The following is a 25,648-nucleotide window of genomic DNA, read 5'->3' on the forward strand; positions in this document are numbered from 1 at the left end:
AGGAAGGAAAGACAAGAGAAGAGAAGAGAAAAAGAAAGAAAAAGAAAGAAAAGAAAAGAAAGAAAGAAAGAAAGAAAGAAAGAAAGAAAGAAAGAAAGAAAGAAAGAAAGAAAGAAAGAAAGAAAACTGAGTACAGCAACCTGACCTGGGATTTCTCCAGCCCAAGCCTCATCATGTATCAGAATCCAGCCAGAAAAATGCCTCTTGTCAGTTTCAACTCCCTTGGACTCCTGGCAGAGGTGAAACTGACAAGGAGCTTCTCCAGATTGTGCCTCCAGGCTTTTCATCAGCTTTCACCTCCTGCTGCATCCCACAAGGTAGGAGCACTCAGGCTCCAAGTAATTTTATTGGGAGATGCATAGCCAGATGTGATCCCTTTGCCAGCTACATGCCTGCAGATAAAGGCAAGGGCTTCTTTGCTTTTTCAGCTGCCAATTCAAGCTACGGAGGTAGCAGGGAAGTAAATTAATCTCCCCTCCTAGGAAGCACCTTGGAACCAAGCTAGCAAGTAATTATAATATTACAAGCTAAAAGGAATTGCATTCCTCTGTTACAAAATGAATGGATTTTACCAAGGAACAGATTGCAGCCCTTTAAACCACAAACTGAGAACTTGGGTAAACAATCTTATTTTGTTATTTGGGACAAAAAGCTTAGATTAATATCTCACTTTTTCAAACCGTTTTCCCCACTATGAAATATTTTGAATGTGTCACCCTAATAAATACAATTTTATTTAAATTTGTGGATTTTAATGGTCATAGTCATTCTGGTTTACAATGTAAACATTTGCATGTTACCCCAACAATCCGACTCCTCATTTTACAGATCTCGGAAGGATGAGAGGCGGAGTTAACCTTGAGCCCATCAGGATCAAACCCTAAGCTGTGGGCAGAGCTTGCCTGCAATACTGTACTTTAACCACTGCATCTCTGGGAGTCTTATCTATTAAAATATATATATATATCTCAGACAGAATGAATTTTCCTGCCATCCACTGTCTTACTAAAATCTGGACTGATCTGCCGATCTGTTCTTATCAACAGATCTCTGTTTTGAGTTTCTCTTCTCGTCTGTCTCAGTTTTGAACTTTAACATATATAATCATCATTAACAATAATACAGTACAAAATTCTGCGACAAGCAATCTTTCATAGCCCTGCTAGGTGGCAGCACCTAGCTGACCTTAGTTAAGTATGGCTGGATTTGTTAGTCCTTGGCTGGATTACCACCAGGAAATTCCAGAGTTGTAATCTAGAATGGGAAGTTGAAGAACAAACAAACAGAAGAAGACAATCACAAATAGTTCCATATTACTACCAAGAAAACTACATGGACATACAGGTAGTGTTCAACTTATGACCACAACTGAGCTCAAACTTTCCGTTGCTAAGCAATACAGTTGTTAAGAGAGTTTTGCCCCATTTTATGATCTATTCTAAGTGAATAATCATAGTTGTTAAGTTAGTAACACGGTTATTAAGTCAATCTGGCTTCCCCTGTTGACTTTGCTTGTCAGGAGGTCACAAAGTGTGATCACATGACCCCGAGACACCGCAACTGTCACAAATACATGCCAGTTGCCAACTGTCTGAATTTGATCACATGACCATGGGGATGCTGCATTAGATGTAAGTGTGAAAAACATTCATGTCATTTTTTTTCAGTGCCGTTGTAACTTCAAACGGTCCCTAAACAAATGGTTGTAAGTTGAGGACTACCTGTATTCATGAAATTATTAGGAGCTGAGCATGTAATGGAGACGTTCATCTTAATCCAAGTGTCTACATGTACTCTTATACAATAATTTGATCCCCTCTCTCCATATCATAAGATTTCCATGATCTCACAAGCATCTTGTGTCAACGCTGCAAATACTGTATATTCTTGCTTTGACAATATGCAGCGTTGACATCTTGTAGATCTCATGATCTTTCATCAATGTTAAAAAAATGAACTTACAATTTTTCAACTTTAGTTTTAGGTGGGTATGGGCTGTTTTATAGGGATCTTTATCATAGGTTGATATGGAACAGTCCTGAACGAGCTCAGTATGATAAGAAACTAGAGTGAACTATTTACAAAATGACAGTCCTGTTTCTCTCTCTGGCAATTCCCTTGAATGGAGAATTTAGGGAGAGAGAGAGAAAGCAAGATCCGTTTTACATGTCCATTACCTGTTGATTTGCTTCCTTCTAAATGTCTAAACCAGTGTTTCTCAACCTTGGCAACTTGACCCAAAGGTGCTTTTTCATGAGGCAACTGGACTTCTCTTTGAAGACGTTGCGCTTCTCATCCAAGATGTTTCTTCAGCTCTTCAGCTCGGAGCTGAAGAAGCTTCTTGGATGAGAACTGAACGTCTTCAGAGAGAAAAAGAAAAGTCTAGTTGCCTCATGAAAAAGCATCTTTGGGACCACCGTGACCTGGATGACTGAGAATCTCCATAGACGATTGGCAACTTGAAGATGTGTGAACTTCAAGCTCACTGGGGATTCTTGGAGTTGAAGTCCACACATCTTCAAGTTGCCAAGGTTGAGAAACACTGGTCTAGATCAGGGGTCTTCAAACTTGGCTCTTTTATGACTTGTGGACTTCAACTCCCAGAATTCCTCAGCCAGGCATGCTGGCTGAGGAATTCTGGAAGTTGAAGTCCACAAGTCATAAAAGAGCCAAGTTTGAAGACCTTTGGTCTAGATCATCAAGAGGCTATCAGATTTGGTGGACCCTTGTTTTGAACTGGACTTTCCTCAGTTATACCCAAGTTGGCTTAATTCTATGGTTCTATGGTTCAGTCCTGTCCACTGCAAGTCCAACAAAACAGATGATTAAAAATTTAATTCAGACTTCAGATTAGTGTCTCAATTTCAACAGAAATAGTTACTAATACTATTATTAAAGTATACACCCCCACATCTAAAAATGAAAGTTAGATTCATACCTGATATTTAAATTGGTTACTGAATTAATACATTTTCTAGTTTTGCATATACACTGAGATATAAACTAACCAACAGCAGAATTTATCCAAGACAAAACATTAATGAACATTAACTGAATGTACATTTGCTCTGCAAATGTAGGGACCACCTCTTTAAGACCTGATCAACAGAAAACCAACAATTGATCTCCTTTCTATCCTGCAATCTAAAGTGATCCAATTTATTTTACAACTTCAGAATTGTGGGCCTTGTACTGCCCAGAAAGTATGGAATAAATTAAAGATCGCTTGTGCTCCTGTTCATTCCTGTTCCACGCAAATCTATAACGCTGTTTTGATGTAGAAAGTTCTATTAAAATGTGTAGAACCAGCTTGATCCAAACTGTCAATCTGGTTTGGGGCATCTAGTTAAAAAAAAAGACAGATTCAGATGGCCAATCCAACTTGGAAAGCTGGTTTGTTTCCGAAATTTCAACTAACAAGTGAATAGAAGCACAGCAAAGCTGGGTAGGGCCCATCATGGCCACCTCCTCTCTTGACCCAGGAAAAGGGTTTCTTATAGCAAGAGAAGTAACAACAGCAATCAGAGAAGAGGCATCAGAAGCCGTAGGGATGTTTTTTCCTGTTTAGATGCAAAAATAGCCACATTTGCACGGCTCCAGCCATTTCCAATTTGCTGCTCTCCATCTGGGCTGAGGTGATTAGACACCGGAGTACTCATCGCTTCGCTTTGCCTCACGTCACATTACATCTTCTCCACGCTACTTTTAAGCAGGCTCAACATCCAACACAAAATCAATGCCAGGCTTCTCCGATCAGGCCACCTGCAATCAATTTGGGGTTGCTGACAAAGACGAGGCCCTACTGTTCCTACCTACCTCGCCTGGCTGCAGAGCGAAAAAGTAGAGCAGATGGCATGCAGGGAGTAAAAAGCAGGACCACATGGCCCTAGAGAGGTTATCTAAGGGTATCCCCATGTCTTTCCCAACACCACTCAGGGAACCAAGTTTTAAGTGGGTTTCCTCCCATCAAGCAGCACATTCTTCATTAAGGATTGGTAATAAAAGCATGCAAATACTATGCAGAACAGGTGGAAATCCAGACTGGTTTATCTAGTCCAGCATCCTCTTCACACATTGGTTAGTTAGGAGGTGTCTCTAGAAAGCTAGCAAAGAGGTCTTGAATGCGGATGACCTTTCATGCTGTTGTCTTCTCTTGTCTCTCCAGAAAGGATATTCAATGACATGCAACTACTATCAGTTTTTACATATTAGCAGGGCTAAACAATGAAATCGTTGACCTCGATTGATTCTTAGAATGCAAAAATCCATAATTTCATTGACTAAGTTTGTCCTAGGGTATGCTCAGCTCAGTTCGAGCATGTGTGAAGAGCCCCATGTCTGGAGCTAAACAATAGCATGGTCTGCCTTTCCCCAGCCTTATGATTCTGAAGAAGACTGGGATTTTTGCTCCAAATCGGGGGTGGACAACAATGATAACTTTATAACCATGCTGGCTCAAGAATTCTTGGAGTTGAAATCCACAGGTCATAAAGTTGCCATTAGGTGTCCACCCCTGCTCTAAATGGATACTTAGAATCACTGAGGAGTAGAGACCTAAGACATGTTTCTACCTCATGTTCAAGGTGGGAGATGGAAGGTTGGACACAACACTCTGGTAACCTCACTAGGTCTTATGCTCCTTTGAACTACCAAAGATTGATCCAATGCTAGAAAAAAAGGAGGGTGATGAACACATAGACATCTGGATCACTACTGAGGCCAGGTAAAGTTGGTAGATACTTGTGAACTTCCCAACCAAAGAGGAGACTTTATTACATCCAGATGGATACCCACAACTTTTTTTTTTAAAGGATGCTTGTAGACCACCTACTTTGATTGCCAAAGGTTCCAGGTTGAAACCTATCTACAAGGAAGGTGGGAACTGTTCCTGCCTGGAGTTCTGGAAAGATGTTGCTCACCAGTGTCAGTAGTACTAAGTGAGATGGCCACAGGAGTTGGGCTTCTAGGTTTTCTCCCACTCCCCAGTATAAACATGTTATTTAGCCCAGAGATAATGTGCTAGACTGAATGAGCATTTAGTTCATCCTACTACAGTGCTCTTTAATTTGATAGAGTCTACCAATGATTAACCTTTATGGTCCTTTGTGTTCTTTTTAGACTCTTGTTCTTATATATATACTTGCCTTTAAAAATGTTTTTAGCTTTTAAAAATTACTATTATTTTAGCCCATGATACTTTTTATGTTTTTTAATTGTCTCTATCCTGTTCTCTTGATGCTGGTCTATGACAATAATAAATATTTGATTTAATTTGACACGTCATTTAGCCTAGAGAAAGTTACATCTTTAGGGTCCTGCAAAACCTCTTTGGAGTGACTTGATTCAACATTGAAGCAGCTGCTTTGGCCACAGCTCTGGTCCTTGCAATGGTTTTCTGCACATGTGCAGATAACACTTGCCCTCAAGCAAGCAACGGAGAAGGGCTAAGTTCTTCCATCGCCCTCTGATGCATCTCTCTGAACGGAAGCTTTGCCCTTGGACACAGCAATAAATCATTGACAGCCTGGCACTTTATCCTTAGCTCAATGTCTTGACTTCACTTGGCAGAAGAATCATTGAAGGCTTAGCTGGGTTAGGGTCTTTATTGCAGGCAAGAAAGAAGCTGTGCTCACAGTAGTTGACTACCAGACAAAGATGCCAGCAACTGTTATATATCCACAAGGGTTTAAACTGGAAGCTTCTTTCTCCGGTGTTTCTGAACTAATCATATTTGGTGGGGTGCTAGGTAGTGTAGCCTTGAAGGCAAGCAACTGTGGCAGGTTGACAGAAGAGCATCTCTAGCATGGGAACTGCTGGGTGTTGTTTTGCCGGGCTCAATCTGTACAGTGAGCACTGAGGCACATCATGTCACCTCTGAGCTTTGAAACAAAGCTCCAAGGCACATATATTACCCAGTTGGCAAAAGTCTGATCTTTGGAAATGCCTACAGACTTCTGTCAATGGACTGCTTTATGTTCTGTTGACTGAAATAGGGGAGGCAGGGAAAAAAAAAAAACCAATGTGGTACTGCTGGAGAATACAATTTATAGCATGTCACACAACATACCCCTCTGTTTCCCTGCCTCCCTTCCATGTTTTTGACTGTTTGAATGGGGGAAGGGAGACGTAGGGAGACGGAAGGGCAGGAAAGGCACAGCGTAATTGAAATCTGTCTTCCGATTTCTAAAAATGGGCGTTCGTCCACCAAAGACTTCTGTTTTTCTACCTTATTTTTCAGGGGCTTGAGAATTTCTTTCAAATTTCTTTGGGGGGTGTTTTTAAACATTTCCTTTGTGGTTGGAGGCGGTAGAGGATCTGACGCTGATTCTGTCTCACATTTTTCTCAACATTGGTTTCCCCAGTTTGAGAAACAATTTTTTACAAGATGCTTTTCTTTGAAAACTGAATTAAAATATGAGAAGTCAGATGGCAGAAGAGAGAGAGGACACTGCCGTGAAATAAAGTGTACTCACATATATTCTCTGCCCCCCCCCAAAAAAATTCCAGATTATATTCATGAGATTGCATTGCAATTTTGTTAAAATATTTTTTTATCCTTCCTTTACTGCTTTTTAAATAATTTAAGGTACAAACATACCTAATACTCCTTCGTCCTCCTGTTTTCCACACAAGATCCCTATGAGGTAAGGCTGAAAGAGCGCAACTTGCTTAAAGTCACCTAACCAGGTTCCATGCCTAAGGTGAAACTAGAACTCTCAGTCTCCTGGTGATTGGGCCAAAGTCACCCAGTCAACTTTCATGCCTAAGGTGGGACTAGAACTCACAGTTTTTTAGCCTAGTGCCTTAACCACTCAACCAGTAGGCCAATATTGGTCTTAGGTTTCTAAATCAAATCCCCTTTAATCAAACTAGATGAGAACAGACAGGAAAATTAAAGATGTGATCATTTTTATGAATGAATGAATGAATGAATGAATGAATGAGATAAATAGAAAAAAGGAAAAGACTTGACTGGTGATTTAAATGCAGATGGAAGTGTTGTATTTCTGCATCCACTCATAAAGTTACTTGTGCATCAAATTTAGATGATCTATAACAGCATTTTTTTTATTCCCATCCATTTTATGTAATGACCTTTTGAAATAATATATGGCATAGTTTTTTTTTAATAAAAACAGAGATTGACATTTTCTCAGCTGAAAGTGCTATTATGTTGTCTGATGTCACGTTCTGGGAGTTCAAATTAGTTTGATCATTTATTCATTCATTCGTATTAAATCATTACTTTGGAACAGCCCAATACTTAAGAAAACCCCTAAGAGAAACTGTTCAGAAAGAATTGGGGATTGATGGTATGGTGGGAGTCTTCATCGCAGTTGTTGATTATTTTTATTTTATACTTTATTATTTGCAAGTGATTCAGAGCCTTTGGGGGGGATTAAGAAGCATATACTGTAGGGAAACAATAATGAAATGAAATGAAATCATTGTTGCGCTCACAAATTTCAGAAAGTTTTGATCTGAGATTTTGCAAGATATGAAAAGACTGGAATTCACAAAATGTCTTGGTTATTACAGCAGCTCTTGCAAGCTGACATCTCATGAATAATTACCTTAATTTTTTTTATACCACTCACAATGGAGAAATAGTTGGCAAAGATGAGGAACTAGTGGAGATGGCTAAATTAATTTATTTGATTAGAAAAAAAAACAGTATTTACATTTATCATTGACCAGAAACTCTCTTTTTTGCATAAAACAGAACAAAATGCATTTACAATGTCTGATTATTATTTTTTTTGTAATCACAGTAAGAGATAACTTTTGTAATTGTATTTATATTTGCTGCAAAGGAGATTTGAAGTTTCGTTCTTCTCTTTCTCTTTACTTTTCTTTGTGGACTTTAATTTTTTTTTTCTTCCTTTCCTGCTTTTACTCTTTTATTCTTTTTTGTTAGTTAGGATCGGGCTTTCTGTGTAATCAAAGACTGTGGGAAAACCTAAGAAGGATAATGGGATAGGTGAGGATTATGTGGGTACAATTCTGTGTCCTACACTCTGCTGTCATTTTTAGGGGAATTGCTTTGCACATTAGAACGGTGTGCAAAGTCCATGTTGAGGCATGCTTCCCCTCCTCCCCCATTACCTATGAAGTAAAACCTATGACATATACAGGGATGACGTTCTGGGAGAATGGCGGGTGAAGAAAATAGATGTTTGCTTACCTCTAAACCCATTTCCATTGCCAGTGGAGCACGCTGGGGAAGGGGACCCCTGGGGTCGGATGACAGGAGCAAAGGCACTCTTTTGTTTGACAGCAGGAAAGACAGAAGAGGAGAATGGAAGGATGGAGGAACTGCTTGAAGAACCAATTGTGGGGCTTGAAGACATCACTGAGAGGGAGGAGATAGCAACCTGAGTTAGAACAAGTAGGGGCTTGGAAAAGTAAACAGTCACAAATTTACACAATCAGATCAACCTTAAGAAGCATCCAATGGGGACTTCCATAATTTTCATGGATTCTATAAGTCTCTTTGAGTCCTGATCATTCAATTTTATTGACTGACTGACTGACTGACTGACTGACCGACCGACCGACCGACCGACCGACCGACTGACTCATTCATTCATTCATTCATTCATTCATTCATTCATTCATTCATACATTCAAAGCAAATGGATGTCCCACAACAGATCTTTAATTCCAAGGATGATACTCAGCCCCATATGAACTTATTAAATAAGTGCAGTCCTCAAATCTCTCTTAAAACATACAAAAGTGTGTGGAACCAGATGAGAAATTCCATAATCAGGAATCAGGTCCTGAAATGTAAGCTATCTGCATGGATCAATTCATGAAGAGGGAATGGAAAGAATATTTGTTCCTGTTAGTCATGTACCACAAACAGAGTCATGTCAAAGCAGGACAGGTGAGGCCAAAGAGCTAATCTGGGTTAGCTAAACCAGTGGAAAGTTCTGTGAAGGGAGGAAACATGGGAAAATGAGGAGGTCCACAATGTTGTGAAATACAAGATCGTTAAGTTTGCTAACCCAGGGGTCCCCAACCCCTGGACCGTAGACCGATACCGGGCCGTGGCATGCCAGCAACCGGTCCACACAAACAAGCAAAGCTCCATCCGTGGGATGCAGGCAGCACACAAAACCACACACTCTCCGGTCCGTAGAAAAACGTTTATCCATGGAACCGGTCCCTGGTGCCCAAAAAGTTGGGGACCTCTGTTCTAACCAAATATTTTCAAGCAGCTTAATGTGTTCTAAGTGAGCCATCATCTCTGTAGGGCACAGTGGGAAACGTGGTCTGATAGATCTGGACCAAATTTAAAATGAGCAAACAAATTGCATTTTGAGTTAAAATGAGTGCCACAGCTGCAGAATCACCATTGTATTTCACGTTGCTTGTATATCTTTTCAAACTCTGAATGATTCTCTTTAATTTTATTTTTCACAAGGATCTGTTAGCATCTCATTCTAAACTCTGATGGTCAGGAATACATAATTTAGCTGTTTTTTGTTTTGTTTTGTTTTGTTTTTCATTTTCTCTGGAACTGAAACTTGGCACACACAATTCAGTCAGGAAGCAGAATTTGTAAGTTCTCTTTCCTTAAAAAAAAAAAAAAAGGAAGGAGCAAAAACACCAGCAAACATCTGTTTGGCCAATTTTAAACTCTGTATGCAAAAGCAATCAACATTTCAGATTTCTCTCTCTCTCTCTCTCTCCCTCTCTCTCCCTCTCTCTCTCTCTCTCTCTCTCTCTCTCTCTCTCTCTCTCTCTCTCTCTCTTCCCCCCCCCCAAAAGCATACTCAGATAATATGTTTTTTTAATGTGGTTAATAGTGGTAGCAAAGTCTAGTATCACTAGCTGTAGTCTCTTTATTGATACTCCTGTTACTATTTTAATAAGACCTGGTGTTGACCATGGTATTCTTTGCAGGAAAAGCAAAGTTTTAATCAATTCTTACCCCATTCTACTCTGGTATCTCCAAGGAAACAAAAAGAACCTGAAATTCATTTGCAGCTGAGCCCTCAATAAAAATTTAAAAGAGGGAAGAACTACTTTTCACAGAACAATGGAAGTCATGTTGGACTATCCTCACAACATACACATTAACACGGGAAAGATATTTTTAAGGGATTTATCTGAATTTTTGCAAATCTTGTGGCTTGACACCAGAGTTTGGATAAAGCACTTTGGAATATCTTCTTCTTTCTTGATGATCTCTCTTGGAACTGTGGTTTTCTGAGAAGTTAGCCATAAGTGCGACAGCTTTCCTGTAAGGGGGCCACCGCTACTAAGCCCAAGGCATTGTGGGGAAAATCACAACATCCAACTACATCTATCTAATCCATTAACTGCACACTGAGTCATTTTGCATTAAAGGAGACAATAATTTAGAAAGAACTGCTGATGGCTATTTATGATAACAGAGGTAAGGCTTAATCAAGCAGTGACTACGTATTTCCTGTCCTTTTGATACTCCTGTTCTTTCTCATCTGGGAACATTCTTCTCATGCTCTCTGTTCTTTCCCTCCCTCCCCATACACAACTTCGAAAAAGGTTGTTATAGTTAAAGGTCTGAAATCAACTAGTGGACAACTTGGGGCTTGAAGCTGCTTGTGGGCCACTCCTGGCATTGGAGATCAGAACATGGCTTAAAAAGGAAAGCTGGGCAGACAGAAGCTATGGATTTGGATGAGATATTAGATTCCCAGCTGCCGGTGCTGAAGGAGACCAACAGCTAAAGTTCTAGAGCAGGCATGTCAAACTCGTGACGTCACATGATGTCGCACGACGTATCGCAACTTTTTCCCCATTGCCGGTATGCATCAGTATGATGCATCCGGTCCACGGGCCGGGAGTTTGACCTGCCTGTTCTAGAGAGACAGAGACAGCTAATACATGTGTTGCAGATAACCACAAACAGTTGACAAAAGCAGTCCTGTGTTCTTGGAGGCTTGCTCCGCAGAATTTTTTGGGCTTAACTGTCTAATGACCAGGTTGAGGCACTTTCTGGCAGATGACCCAAAGAAAGGAAATAAACATTTTCTGACAGATTGCCTCTTAACTTATGTCAGGCCCAAGGTCAGGTGGAGCTGGAGGAAGAGAAGAGAAGGAAGCGACTCACAGCCATAGGGCGATCCTGTGGGAGAACCGTTAATAAATCCAGGTGAAGTGGGAACAGCCAGATTGGACATAGGGACGTTGCTGTAGCCGTTCATGCTGTTACTGGGGGTGCTGTAATTAGACTGCTGAGGGGTCGTGCTGGAGGAGTAACCTCGTGGGGATATGCTGCTTGTGTTGCGGATGTAGCCTGCAAGAAATAAACATGCACTGAGTGTCCATCAATAAGGATAACAGGATGGTCTCTCTTAGACATGCGCTCTTCAGTCATCTGGATCAGGAATAGATTCGTTCATTCTTTCATTCAATCTTTACTACAGTCACAGACCAGCACAAAAATTAAACATTAAAATAAAGCAGATCTAAACAGAACCAAACAGAACAAGACCTATAGTAATGTATTACAATAGATGGTGGAATATTCAGTGGGTGGCCAAGGTCTGCCTAACGTTACAGACAGTGTAACAAAACTTAGCTACGTTCAGAAAAATTGAATCATACTGATCCGACAATAGAAGTTGTACATCTAAGAGATCAGAGTTTCCAGGATATTTAATCAGATAAGGTGTTATGAGTCCATGAGTCCCTATAGAGGGGGAGCAGGAATAGATTTATTTTACTTTTTTTTAATTGTCACTATTATTTCATGCACAACATGATTCTGTTCCCTTTCTGCATTCACATGACGTTAGGTGCAAAAGACCGTTTAAATAAATGGAAATTCAATTAAACTTTATTGCTATAGCCTATGCAAGAGAATTGTCTGAACCTGCTTAGATAATGATCAACAGCACTCAAGGAGGGTTGTGACTACATAGGGATTATAGGCTGATCCCTATTTTCACTGCGTCCCCAGATTTTGCCACTCCTTCTCTCACACATAACGCCACGTAATCCTGTCTCTACATTTCTATGCCATTTCCTCTATCTTCTCCTTTTCCCAACAGACCTGCGCTTTTTGTACAGTGGTTCCCAAAACATATGCAATTTTTCCTGCGTGGTTTGATCAAACTTCATTGTAAAATTAGGATGCAAAGAACAATTATACGTCAGAATTATCTGCATTTAAATACAAGCAAATGTAAGAAGTCTTCCATCATTTGAAGACACGAATAGAAGAGACACTTAATGATTTTACTTGTTTCATCCAGATAGTGGGTAAATGAGCTTTTAAAGCTCAAAATTTATAGGCAGGACTTTCTGTAAATGAAATACAATAATAGGCTGCTAACAGTGGGCTTTGAGGTTTAATTTTGTTGTTGATTTTATCTTTTAACTATGTTTTTTTCTATATAGTAGATAGATGTCAGGCCAAATGCCTTGGGTAAATGGGCATAGTGTTTTAGAAATTTATAAACTGTGTGCCTGCTTTGCAAGGGGGGATTGTTTATTGTTTTTGAAATATATTTATCATTATTCAGTTGGGGGGGGATTTATGTACTTGTTTATTTTGTTTTTCCTTTTTATGCACATTATTTTCTGTTTATTTGTCTTGTCTAGTTTTGTTTCACTTTTATATTTCCTTTCCTCTCCCCCCCCCTTTGGAAGTTTGTACAAAATACACACACACACAAAAGAAGTTATAGAGAGGAAAAATACCATGAAAAAATGGCCAAGTGTACAACAAAATAACATTTCCCCTGGAATCAAAATCCTAAATAACGATGAAAAAATAATAATTCTTCTAGGTTCGTTGATCTAAATAGAATGGAAAGGAAATAATGTGAGGGTTTACTTTCACTCTTTTCCAAAGGAGAAAAGAATTTCAATTTAATTCTCAGGGGTGGACTACGGCATTCTTATTCAGTTACCAGATGGCTGAGAAGTGTGTGTGAATGCTACATTTTTTTTTTAATTATACAATCCTCATTCCAGCAGTCCTCAGCCTCCCTGGTTCCTCACACTTCAGTTAAGTCCCAGAAACTTAGTGACTGAACAACAACAAATAGTTCATCTTATGAAGTGAAAGATAGAATTCCAGAGTTCAAAAACATTTGGGGAGTTTGGTTATCACCTAGTCCAGCTCTTTTTCCAGTGCAAGATGCATAATGTAGGCTGACATCTTCTTGTCCAATCATGAAAGAAAAAGGGCAACCTCGCCAAATCGAGAATAAATTGTTTGATAGTCAAATAACTTCTACTATTGGGAAGTCTTACTTAAGCTTACACCCAACAACCTCCAGTTCTGGTTTTGCCAAGCAGAGCAACAGAAAATAAAGTTTATCTTTAGAAAGTGACCTCTTCTAAGCTGCTTCACTACTCCAAATATTTGTTTTATCAAATAAGGATGACATATTAGGAATCTTCTATTATTTGATGTGTACGCAACCATACGTGTATGCATTTTTAAAACTGATGATGTTACCTAGTTGGGTAATAAAACATCTGCAGGCAAATGATGAAGCTCAGATAGTATCAAGGACTCCATAATTCAACCCTGAGCTACAAATATTCTCTTCTATTGGTAAAATTATTATTGTCAAAAATTGCATAGAATGATGTGCTAATGGTTGGTCTGCAATCTTCCAAAACCTCTCTTACTATGTGTAGCTAAGATGCGTATCTGAAAGCAGCGGTTGAGCTATGATATATTTTCAAAAGGATACAGCAGATACTTTGAATTAAACACCCTTTCACAGTGTGGTAGATATTGCTGGGTAAATCACATCCACTTTGAGAGACTATAAATCCATTCAGGATTTATTTTATAGACGTATTTAAAAACCTTCTTTAATTCTGTATAATTTTACATTTCTCTCTACGATCAGAGTCTTCGGATGATTAATTGCAAGACTAAGGGTTTGTCTTTTAACGTTAACACGAGTGTGCTGATGCTACTACTAACTCCACAAATACTGTTTTGCAGGATAAAATATAAGATCCTCTCTAAAGATCTATGACAGCGTCTCACCCTTAAGCAAGTTCCACTAGTTGACAAGCCCTTCCCTTTGTTTGACAACATATGTACATTTTGCCAATCAGATCTGCATGTTGAAAGAATGTGAAAGGGTGTTGTTTCAAGATCTGGAAAAAATCAGCACACTTGTGTTTTGAATATTTATAACTTTAATATGGGATTTGCTGCAAATTGTGGTCAAGGCTGCACCTTCCTGGGGTTTTCGGCAGAGATTCGTGGTTAATTCTTTTTTTTTTTCCCCACAAAGGATGGATTTTAAAAGGTAAACCGTTTGGAAATTGGAAGAGAGAGAAATGAATCTATGTAGCACGGTACATGTGAGCGACAGAGATGGTTAAGGCTATGAACAGGGAATGTTTTAGAAGAAAATTAAAAGTATTTCAGAATAGCATCATCATCCAGTTTGTTCAGAAAACCTATTTGTGCCATTGTGTCTGGAGAAAGATTCAGGATGTAAAACGCAAGCTTTAATTACCATGAATAATTAGCATAGGAGAAAATTATTTTCCCTAACAGTAAATTGAAGGTGAGTAGGTGGGTGGGTATTAACTTGGAAGGGACCTTGGAAGCCTTCCAACTTTGTTATTCTGTATTATGATCCTGAGTAAGGTTTTTAGGCTTCTACTATTTCTTCTCTATGTTTATTTTTAATTTAAGGACTGTCTTCTGATCTGGCATATTTCTAGGGACCTTGGAGGCATTCTAATCCAACACTCTGCACAAGCAGGAGAACGTATATCATTCCGAACAAATGGCTGTCCAATCTCTTCTTAAAAACCTAAAAATGTCCTAGGTTGGATGTCTCTTTGATACATTTCCATCCATGACTTCTGGACCTGCCCTCAGGTGCTTTGGAAAATAATTCAACCCTCTCTTTTCTGTAAGTGCCCCTCAAGTAGAGTAGAGTAGAGTAGAGTAGAGTAGAGTAGAGTAGAGTAGAGTAGAGTAGAGTAGAGTAGAGTAGAGTAGAGTAGAGTAGAATAGAATAGAATAGAATTTGGAAAGGACCTTGGAGGTCTTCTAGTCCAGCCCCCTGCTCAAGCAGGAGAACCTATACCATCTCAGACAAATAACTGTCTAGCCTCTTCTTAAAAATCTCCAGTGATGGAGCACCCATGATTTCTGGAGGCAAGCTGTTCCACTGGTTAATTGTCCTCACTGTCAGGAAGTTTCTCCTTAATTCCAGGTTGCTGGAATTAAGTACTGGAATGTCGATCGTTCTTTGTAGGGATTTAGCCCCCAGGCCCCTTATCATCTTTGTTGCTTTTCTCTGCACTCTTTTTGGAGTCTCAACAGCTTCTTTTTTTTTTTATTGTGGTGACCAGATCTGAATGATATTGGAATCAATGACTGTGTATAAGTAAAGAAAATATATTTTTATGAGGGTCCTAGTAATTAATAACATCAGTTTCTGGCCATCATCTTCTTGAAGCAAAACCTCCATTCATTGTGTACCTTTCAGTTCAGCACTTTTACCTTGATTATTCCCTTGTGTGGACTCAGAGATGCTGACTCCCAACTGGCTGCCATAGGAGTTGATGCCCATCATGGCACTGTGAGCAGGAGAGCTAGACAAAGCAGGGATCTGACCTGGATTTCTTGGGACACTGTAGAGAGCTTCTGCAATATCAGCAGCTCGCTTCAGAATAATGTCCTGAAACAAATAAACAAACAAACAAGAAAAAAAAATCAGCATAAATTTTATTCCAGGTGGACTGATTGGCTTTACAGATTTAAAAAGAAGAAGAAAGAAGTCCTCCCCAGATGTTCAGCAAACATGTGTCTTGAGATGGAGAGGGACCAGGTAAGATAGGTAGGAAAATATCAAGATCAGGTCTGCTGCTGCTGCTGTTATTTCTAATTTCTAAGATTTCAGTTCAAACAGGCTCTCAGACTAATTATACTTGGCTAACTGGCTAATTTCAAGCCCTCTTCCTCAACGGTTTCATACCGTAAAGAGTAAACTGTTCCTTTCTGTTCTGCCTCTCTGTGCAGTGGAAGACCAAGAGAGAAAAGGGTATCAGAAGGAAAGATAATGGAGGATAAAGGAGGAGATGCCAGAATGAGAAAAAAAGGGAACTCCCCTCACTTGCCTCAACTCCATCAACCTTTGACATCTGAAAAAGCTCTCCTTGAGGGAGATGAGCAGGCTAGAAACATGAAATATAAATAAATAAAGTCACCCTGATGAGAAATGTAGAAAAAAAAAATACCACTCAATCCTCACCTAGAGCCTAAGTGAGCAATACCTAGTCTTAAAGCAGCAAACATAACAACCTAAAAGCCCTCCGGATACTGACACTTAAGAACTCTAACAGGTGTTATCTGTCCCTGTTTTGGGAGGGCACAGAATGGGAGGCAGAGAGGAAGAATGAACGAATAAATATCACAGAAAAAGAAGGCTAGAAAAACCGGTAGATTAAAGGCAAAGAAAGCAAGAATGGGATAAAGTAAGGTCTCCAAAATTGCAAGCTTTTAAAAAATGTGCATAGAACTTTTTAGAAGTTCCTGTAGAAGCCAGCCTTCTCTGTTTGCAGGTTGTCCCACCAATTAATTGTTCTAACTGTCAGGAAGTTTCTCCTTAGTTCTAGGTTGCTTCTCTCCTTGATTAGTTCCCATCCGTTGCTTCTTGTCCTGCCTTCAGGTGCTTTGGAGAATAGCTTGACTCCCTCTTCTTTGGGGCAGCCCCTGAGATATTGGAACCCTGCTATCATGTCCCCCCTCATCCTTCCCTTCACTAAACTAGACATACCCAATTCTAGCAACCGTTCCTTATATGCTTTAGCTTCCAGTCCCCTAATCATCTTTGTTGCTCTTCTCTGTACTCTTTCTAGGCTCTCAACATCTTTTTTACATCGTGGTGACCAAATAGCAATAAACCAATCCAATAGAGGCGAAGACTAACAGCACGCTAGAAATTTCATCAAGCGGGATGATGGAGGAGGAACAGAACTAGCGGGTTGTACGCCCATCCTCAGCAACAGAGTTTGGAGGAAGAAGCAACGGTCTTCTCTGAATGGATTAATGGACTGGAGTGGCAGATAAATTCTGTACAAGCATGAGAAAGACCCTCCCGGGGTAGAATGGTGGAGGAGTTTTAATGGAGCTTTAAGCCTCATCAGTTCCACTCAAGTAGGTCAGGTGAAAAGGTGACTCGGGAGAAGCTGCAAACACAACACCTTCTTTACACGTTCACAGGAGAAAAAGAGAGGAACTCTAACCTGATTGTTATGTGGTGTCCCGTACAGTGCTTCGACTAGGTCAGCTGCTCGCTTCAAAAGCATCTCCTGCAAGCAGAAAGGAAGGAGAACCAAGGATGTGTCATGCGTCATTGAAAAATGTGGCGGTAAGGACTAGGCAAGCACAGTGTGAAACCAACAAGCAGGACAAATGAAATCAAGCAGGACAAATGCCAGAAACAACTAGTGTTTTTTTTAAAAAATATTATTTATTAGAAATTCATACCTCACCATTCTGTTTATGCACTCCCAGTAGCTTTTTGCCATGAAATCCAATAGAGGGAAGGGCACACTTAACCAGGCTTCCTTAATTCAATCATGCTCTGAACATGCTAAGCCAGTGATGGCGAACCTTTTAGAGACCGAGTGCCCAAACTGCAACCCAAAACCCACTTATGCATCGTCGGGTGCCGGGTGGGTGTGGCCCATTGGGTGGGCGTGGCCAATTGGGTGGGCGTGGCTGCAGTGGTAATGGCAGACTGGGTGGGACTAAAAAGTTCAATCAATCAATTCCAACTTTGCAAGATCTTTTTTTTCCCTGCGAGAAGTTGAAATTGACTGATTGAACCTTTTTTTTTTTTTTTTTGCACATGTCGGCGGAGGCCTAAAGCGAAAAGGTTTTATAAAACCCAGCTGAAGGCCTAGGACTGGGGCGTCGGTGCGCGTGCCCACAAAGAGGGCTCTGAGTGCCACCTCTGGCACCCGTGCCATAGGTTCGCCACCACTGTGCTAAGCCGTGAATCATGGTTTACAAACACCGTGTTAAACCAAACCAAACCAAACCAAACGCCATCCGTTCATATCATGAGTCTGCCCAGAGCCAGCCGTGATTTTTACTCAATTATTTCATTTTTGTTTTCGTCAGTTCCATTCAGCTTATATTGCGTGCTGTTTGGCCTTTATTTTTATTGAGTTTAGACTTGTTTTATTCCCATTGTGGATGTTTCAACCAGCATCTGTTCTGTGCAAGCCACTGAGTGTCTCTTTGGATGGTGGCAACACAGAAATGTGTTTAATAAGTAAATAAACTCACAATATACTGAACCTATTGGGGGGCTGACCTTCACTGTGCAGGTAGTCCTCGGCGTAGAACTATTTGTTTAGGGACCATTCGAAGCTACAACAGCACTGACAAAATTACTTAGGAGCATTTTTCACACTTGCAGCATCCCCACGGTCACGTGATCAAAATACAGATGCTTGGTAACAGACTCAAATTTATGACGGTTGCAGTGGCCCACTGCAATCTGGCTTCCAGTTGGGGTTATCTGACTTCCCTGTTGATAAGCAAGGTCAATAGGGAAGACAGACTCACTACTAACTTAACAACTGCAGGGATTCACAACTGGGGCAAGAAAAGTCATAAAATGGGGCAAAATTCACTTAACTGCCGAGCTTAACGACAGAAATTTTGGACCCAATCGTGTTCATAAGTCGAGGACTACCTGTACTGTGCCTAAATCGGCTATACAGACCAGAGTTGGGTAAACCATGCTTAGAATCAAACGTGGGACATTGATTTGTGATTCGGCAGGCCGGACCAATGCAGCCGTTATCTTTTATCTGGTTAGGTGAATGAAGTCAACAGGTGAGGAAGGGAGCTTTACCTTGGCTAGTCGCTCTGGATCGCCAGGATGTCTTGGGATGACTTTCTGGAGTCTTTGGAAACCATAGTCTATGGTTGGCTCATTTAAAGCTGAAAAAGAGGGCGGGAAAAGAATAACAGGTGAAATTTTGGTAGGAGAGGCAAAAGAAATAATGGAAGGAGCCAATCATTAATGCTGCACACATAGGAAGGAATGGATAGTATTGTGAACTCCAAAGCTTCCTCCTTCCGTTATGTGTTCAAGATGGACAGTGATTAATATGTATATGTTACTTATACGTTAAGGGTGTAGGTCTATGCATGTGTCGTATATAGTATGTTTAAATTTGTGTTATGTATGTGTTCACTCTGAGAGCAAGCAACTAAATTTCATTGTTAATGTGTGCCATTGTGCCCACAGTAAAAAATGACAATAAAAGCTATCTATCTATCTATCTATCTATCTATCTATCTATCTATCTATCTATCTATCTATCTATCTATCTATCTATCTATCTATCTATCTATCTATCTATCTATCTATCTACCTACCTACCTACCTACCTACCTACCTACCTATCTATCTATCTATAGTAGAAGCTAACTAATCAAGAGAGAGAGAAGAAAATAAGCTTTTCAACATTTGTCAGAGTTACTGCTCAAAGAGCAGGTGACACTTATAGCCAGGAGAGATTTTATCTTGTGCATTGTGGATGCTCTTTCTTACACAGGGAAGCCCTTCAGATGCTCATTCACACCCTAGGCACCTCACAATTGGACTATGGCAATGTGTTTTGCATGGAGCTGCCCTTGAAGGCCATCTGGAAGCTGCAGATGGTTCAAAATGTAACAATGTGAACAGTAATAGGTGCTTCTAATTATGCCCATGTGTCATCACTGCTACCTAACTTGCATTGGTTGCCAGTCAGCTTCTGCATAATGGGGAGCAGAAATAACCTTGAGGAATAAGAGGATAAATCACAATCAAGGCAATCATCAGATAGAAGAAATTTCAGTCTGAGACAGAAGCTTAATTTTAAGAAGTGTATGACACTTGTAATCCACTGTGAGAATAACCTTGGGAGATAGAAGGAAGAGCCACAGCCTAGACAATAGTTTGATAAGAGAAATCAAAATCCAAAGCATCTCAGAAGGATCCAGATCTCTGGAAAGTAAAGGCCGGGAAGGAGAGAAGTGCTTGCAAGAATCTGTTACTGTAACTTACAATAAAGATAGAATTCATTTTCATGATTTTGGTTTCTTATCTAGACTTCCTTGAGGGGTAACCAACCTGACAGTCACTTGCAAGTATTCAAACTTGCAAGATTCTTTTATTGTAACTTTTTAATAAAATTAGTATTAGCGTTCCTAACTTTGGTTTCCTAGACTGGTATATCTAAAAGGGCTGGCATTCTGGGGGCAAGTCAAGATGCTGATTAGATATATTGTCAGTTGCCCAACTTTTTCAGCCTAAACAAATCCAATCAATCAAATATATCCAATCAAATCCAATCAAATATCAACTTTGTTGAGCAAGAAATGATAAAATAGATCATGTGGACAATTAACACTGTTTGGGATTACAGTATTGCTGCTTAGCAATGAATAATCCTTAAAGAACCATCTTGGTCACCCAAAAGGAACTACATTATCTTGTAATGTAGAACTTCTTCTCTAATTCTGCTCCCGCTTGATGTCTCAGAAGGACTAAAAGAGTCTAATGTAGAGGTTTACACAGTGAAGAGCAAATCCTGGAGAAGATCACTGGTTTTATTTTCCCTTTGCATCAAATTGGTACTTTGGTGTTCAATACAACTGCAGATGTGGCTTTGGACAGAAAAAAAATGAAGTCAGGGAAAAACCAAAAAACCCCCTTACAAAATGATTTAAGCAAGGGGGATCAGATCATCACAGTTGATGATCATAAGAGATGCCTTCCACAGGATGATATTTTGCCTGGAGGACACATAAATTTATTTAGAGAACAACTACTGCACTCACTCTACATCAATAAAGTGGTCCACACCCATATTTCTCAAGAGGTCTCCAAATATTCATAGTTTAATTTGGTTGGATAGAACCAATGACAATGCCATCTCCAAAGATGGCTTCCAGAAGACTATCAGGGATCTCAGAGTTGTAGAATAGATGGGAAGTTGGACAATCATCTCATGAGGAGGCAAACCACTTTAGTGCAGCTTCCAAGAAAACTACAAAAAGATTCCATGGAGTCATCAAGAGAAGAACTCAACTCAAGGGAATCTTTATTTATCCAAATAGTTGGTAATTTGCCTACTTCAACTTGTCCATCTTGCTCCATTCCTCATTAGTAAGAGAAATTCAAAATGACAGACAGTTTGCAATCTTCTGCCTGCCATTATTAGGGCCATTAGGGTGCACTTGGCCAAAGAGAATGCCCAACCATTTCTGACCCATGTTAGTTTCTTGAAGTTTTTTGGAAATCTATTCCACTGCATTTCTCCATTCATCTGCTTTTTCTTTTTTTTAAAAATAAATAAATAAATTGGTAGTTCATTGTGGATTTCTGAATTTTTTTGCACAAGATAACATATAACACAATGACTTTATTGTCTTCGGCTGCAAAAATTCTGATAATGATAACCTTTCATAATTGAAAGATAGCTTATCTTCTTTTAATCAAAGTACAGCTTCTCACTACCCCACCCCAAAAAAAATGAGCTCCAGGAGGTGCAAACTGGAAATGGTCACAGCATAGTGAGCAAAACCCTTTAGCATTGCAACTTTGCTGTGTTGGAATGTGAAATTAAACCTGGTGCCAATTCAGCTTTTTTGTCTGGCCTCAGATTTTCCCATCTGGCTGACTTTAGCAGAACAGAATGGAAGTACCCTACGTAGCCGTGATAGGCTCTGGTGACATGGATTTTGATTTATTTTAATGGAATAATGATGGGCCAGTTTAAAGATTGTTGGATGGAACCAAATGGGGGCTGAATGGGAAAGACTTAGACCTAAGAATTTCAACTCTGCTATACTTAGAAAAAAATTTGATGCCTATTGGGAAACATTCTGGATCGCTTAAAGAGTTTAATAATACACATTTCAACTGCCATAGAATCTATTTCCCTTCTGGGAGCAGAGCAGAGAAATTGTGCCAATAATCGTGAGAATTTGTCAGAAGCCTCTTGAGATCTTATATATCACTATCTGCCATTTCTCTTGTTCATTCTGAGCCTAATAGTTGAAGTAAGTTACATGTCTTGGATCAAGCTACAGAGATTATAAATTGGAGAAGCTTTTTTTTAAAAAAAAAAAAAAAAAAGGAAAGGAAAAGAAAAGAAAACCTAATGATCTAAATGCACATACTTAACCAAGAATATCTAATGGGAATATTCAAATTTGTAACTCAGGGATAAAATCTGATTTCTACTCAATATTAATTTTGAAGACTACCTTAAATATGAATTTATTTCGTGGTGGTAACAGATCAGTAAAGGCAGTCCTCGACTTATGATCACAACTGAGCCCAAAATTTCCGTTGCTGAGTAAATCATTTGTTAAGTGAGTTTTGTCCCATTTTCCAACTTTTTCTTGCCACAGTTGTTAAATGAAACACTGCAGTTGTTAAATTGGTAATACAGTTGTTAAGTGAATCTGGATTCCCCATTGACTATGCTTGTCAGAAGGTTGCAAAAGGGGGTCATGTGACCCCGGGATATTGCAACCGTCATAAATATGAGTCGATTGCGCAGCATCTGAGTTTTCACCATGTGACCATGGGGATGCTATCATGGTCATAAGTGTGAAAAACAGTCATAAGTCACTTTTTTCCCAGTGGATATTGTAGCTTCGAACAATCACTTAACTGCTGTAAGTCAAGGATTATCTGGAACAGTATTCCATGCCAAAATGGATGAGGACAAAAAGCAAGATTTTCTTCAGTGTGACTCCCAGGTTCTGGAATGTTAATGCAAGTAAGTTTAACCTGGTTTCCTCAATGCTAGTTCTTCAGTGCATTGAAAAAAAAATCAACAATCACTGTGAGGAGCAAGCCGCATCTTGGCTCGTTCAAGGTCATGCACTGATATTCAGCTTTATCTCCCATCTCTTGCTCTTTGTCTGTCATGATTTTGCTATTGATGGTTTCAAGGTGAGAGATCTCCTTTCCGAAGATACAAGATCTCTTCCAACTATTACTTAAAAACCAGTAAAGCTGAACTGTCTGTTGTAAACTGGACCGAGCGGACAGCAAACGTTCAATTTAGCAGAGCAGAAGGTGTGTCTGTAAAAGCCAAACATCTTTTAAATCTGAATGGGATTTTGTTCATGGATATTTTATACGTTTTTCACATGGATGTACGGCAAGCAAGATTTTACAAATGCACAGAAGTATGTAATATGTGGACAGATTTTAGTTGTTGCGTCTGAAACCAATGGTTTAGTGGTATTAAAAATACAAAGATATCCTCTATAAATCTTTTCTTTTCCTCCAAAACAAAATCAGCAGGGACATACTTTAAGGACTCAGTCTGTCATTTCGGATTTCAAATCTCCACAAAGAGCTGTCTAACTAATTAAGCCACGGAGGGGTTTCTCCCACCATACCGAGCGGGAGGAAAGATGCCCAGCATGATAGCCAGTGGTTGGCACCCTGATCAGTCTCATGATTGTCATCCACATAACCTTGATAGAGGGCTCCCCTGAAAAGAAATTGCTAGCAGATCTTTAACTAGAGCAATGCTAGCATGCCATCCTTTGCCATAACCTATTAAAAGTACCCATCGCAGAGAACATATGCATACAGATAACAGCTCCCACGTTGACATTTAGATGTACCCTTGGAATTTATCTTTAATTTTTATAGTTGTCTTTTTTTTTAAAGAGTTTATGGGTCTTTCTTCAAACAAGCTGTCTCGGTGCTGTTCTTGTTCTGCTAATGCCTAATCGTTTGGAACATGAAATGAATATTGGATTTGGAATTAAATATTGAAGGACTCTCCTTAGATCTTCAGCAGCTGAATCATGAACTCTTGAGATCCCTGCCTTGCCATCTACATCTGCTTGCTAATAGGAACAGGACAAGGAAGACTTTGTGGCAGATTCCCTTGGGTGATGCTGCTAGGAGCTTGTCTCAACTTGGAGATTGCTATCAGCTTCCCAGAGCTTGGACTACGATCAGATTAAAGCATGCATCCAAAACTCTAAACTGATCTCTATCCCTGGTCAGGAACAATAGCTCTAAATACGATAGATAGAGATGAGAAACTGAATATTTGCATTTCTATTGGCCTGGATTTGCTCAGAAGTAAACAAGAACGGAGCATTTAACAATAGCCTGTTTCTACTAGGGATATCTTTAGAGTTTAGTTTGGAATGGCCCAACCTTGCTTGTAAAAGGAAATAACATGTTAGGAGTGCTCCATTATTCCACTTTTCCCACCCTACATAAAATTAGCAAAATTGCACGAATCTGTAGTTTGTTAGAATTTAGCACCTTCCGTTCATGTGTCTTACTTTCTAATTCCACATGATCAGTGCATATAAGCACAATAATGCAACCCTGACTAGCATGTGTGAGGATTGTGTCAAGAACTATTGATGTAATATATACTGCTCACAAAAATAAAGGGAACACAAACCCCTTCAGTTCCATGGTAAAATGTTCCCTTTATTTTTTTGAGCAGTATACATCAATGTATATATGACGTTTTATCAGGGTGCATCTTTGTGTGCAAGGATAAAACACTTTAACGCAAAGGCAGACTTGACTTGATTTTAAATACAGTTCTATCAAGACTTTTTTTTTATGTGATGTGCTGTGTACACTCAAGCAAAACACTGCACCAAGAAAAAAGCAAACAACAACAACAGCTTGACGGTTGCACCTATCATGGCCTTTTTTGAGTGGCTGGTCCTCAAGGATAAACTGCATGATAAACTATATGATTTCATGTCATGTTATATTTCAGCATATTTGTCCTCTATCTTGCACTAATTAAAGAAAAGTAAGACAACTGCCACATGATAAAAAATGTGCAAGTCAAATAGATTAAGAATCATTGGAACCCATGTACATTTGAGCCTTTGCCCCGTAATGCTCAAATGTACATAGAAATTACAAATCTAAATAAATAAAATTAAAAGAAAGACATTAAACATCTAAATACTGGATTTGCATGGGCAAAAGAGTCATCTTATATCCGTTAGATGAATAGAAGACCTTGTTGAAAATAAGCCAAGTTAGGAGATGCAAATAGCTGAAAAATGTTTTAAAAATGTGGATGCCTTTGAAGACTAGCCATCATTTGGGAAAGGCTGCTTGCCTGATGAACTTAACCCTTTTGTAACCAGATCTTTTGTGTCTTTTTTTGGTTTTTCCTTTTTCATATACCTCTTCTCCTCCATCCAATTTTTTTTTCTCCCCTTTCTCTTCTTTTAACACTACCACTGTTCTTTTCCCTCATCTCCTTTTCATCTGTTCTCCTTCCCCCTCCCCATTTTTGAATGGAGAAAGGGGAACATGTGTGTGTGCATATTTATTGGTTAGTTTCTATGTATGAGAATGAACAACACAGAAGGGCTGGTGGTATATGTAGATAAATTAATTTTTTTAATTGAGTTTTTCTTTTATAGGCAATGAATTAATTTTATTTATGTACAGGGCTCTTATTTTACAGGCAATGAGTTAATTTTATAATGGCTACTTTATTTTATAGGTAATTAATTTGAACCAGTGATTATTAATTATTATTATTATTTGTCCCATCCATGCCCTTTTTTGGAGTGTGGTTTCATACAGAGAGAGAGAGAGAGAGAGAGAGAGAGAGA

General features: G+C 39.4%; 1 protein-coding gene across 1 annotated transcript in view; it reads right to left on the reverse strand.

The window, feature by feature from the left end:
- Nucleotides 1-7,901: 7,901 nt before the first annotated feature.
- Nucleotides 7,902-25,648, reverse strand: part of EBF2 (EBF transcription factor 2) — a 202,928-nt gene continuing 185,181 nt past the window's right edge. Inside the window, exons 11-16 of the mRNA XM_015818501.1 lie at nucleotides 18,864-18,952; nucleotides 17,239-17,304; nucleotides 15,494-15,671; nucleotides 11,105-11,290; nucleotides 8,186-8,353; nucleotides 7,902-7,960 (exon numbers count right to left, since the gene is read on the reverse strand). Of these exons, the coding sequence (XP_015673987.1) occupies nucleotides 7,902-7,960; nucleotides 8,186-8,353; nucleotides 11,105-11,290; nucleotides 15,494-15,671; nucleotides 17,239-17,304; nucleotides 18,864-18,952 (746 nt within the window). The remainder of the gene's footprint in view (nucleotides 7,961-8,185; nucleotides 8,354-11,104; nucleotides 11,291-15,493; nucleotides 15,672-17,238; nucleotides 17,305-18,863; nucleotides 18,953-25,648) is intronic.

This window comes from Protobothrops mucrosquamatus, unplaced genomic scaffold, assembly GCF_001527695.2.
Source record: "Protobothrops mucrosquamatus isolate PMUCROS unplaced genomic scaffold, P.Mucros_1.0 scaffold754, whole genome shotgun sequence".
NCBI lineage: Eukaryota > Metazoa > Chordata > Lepidosauria > Squamata > Viperidae > Protobothrops > Protobothrops mucrosquamatus.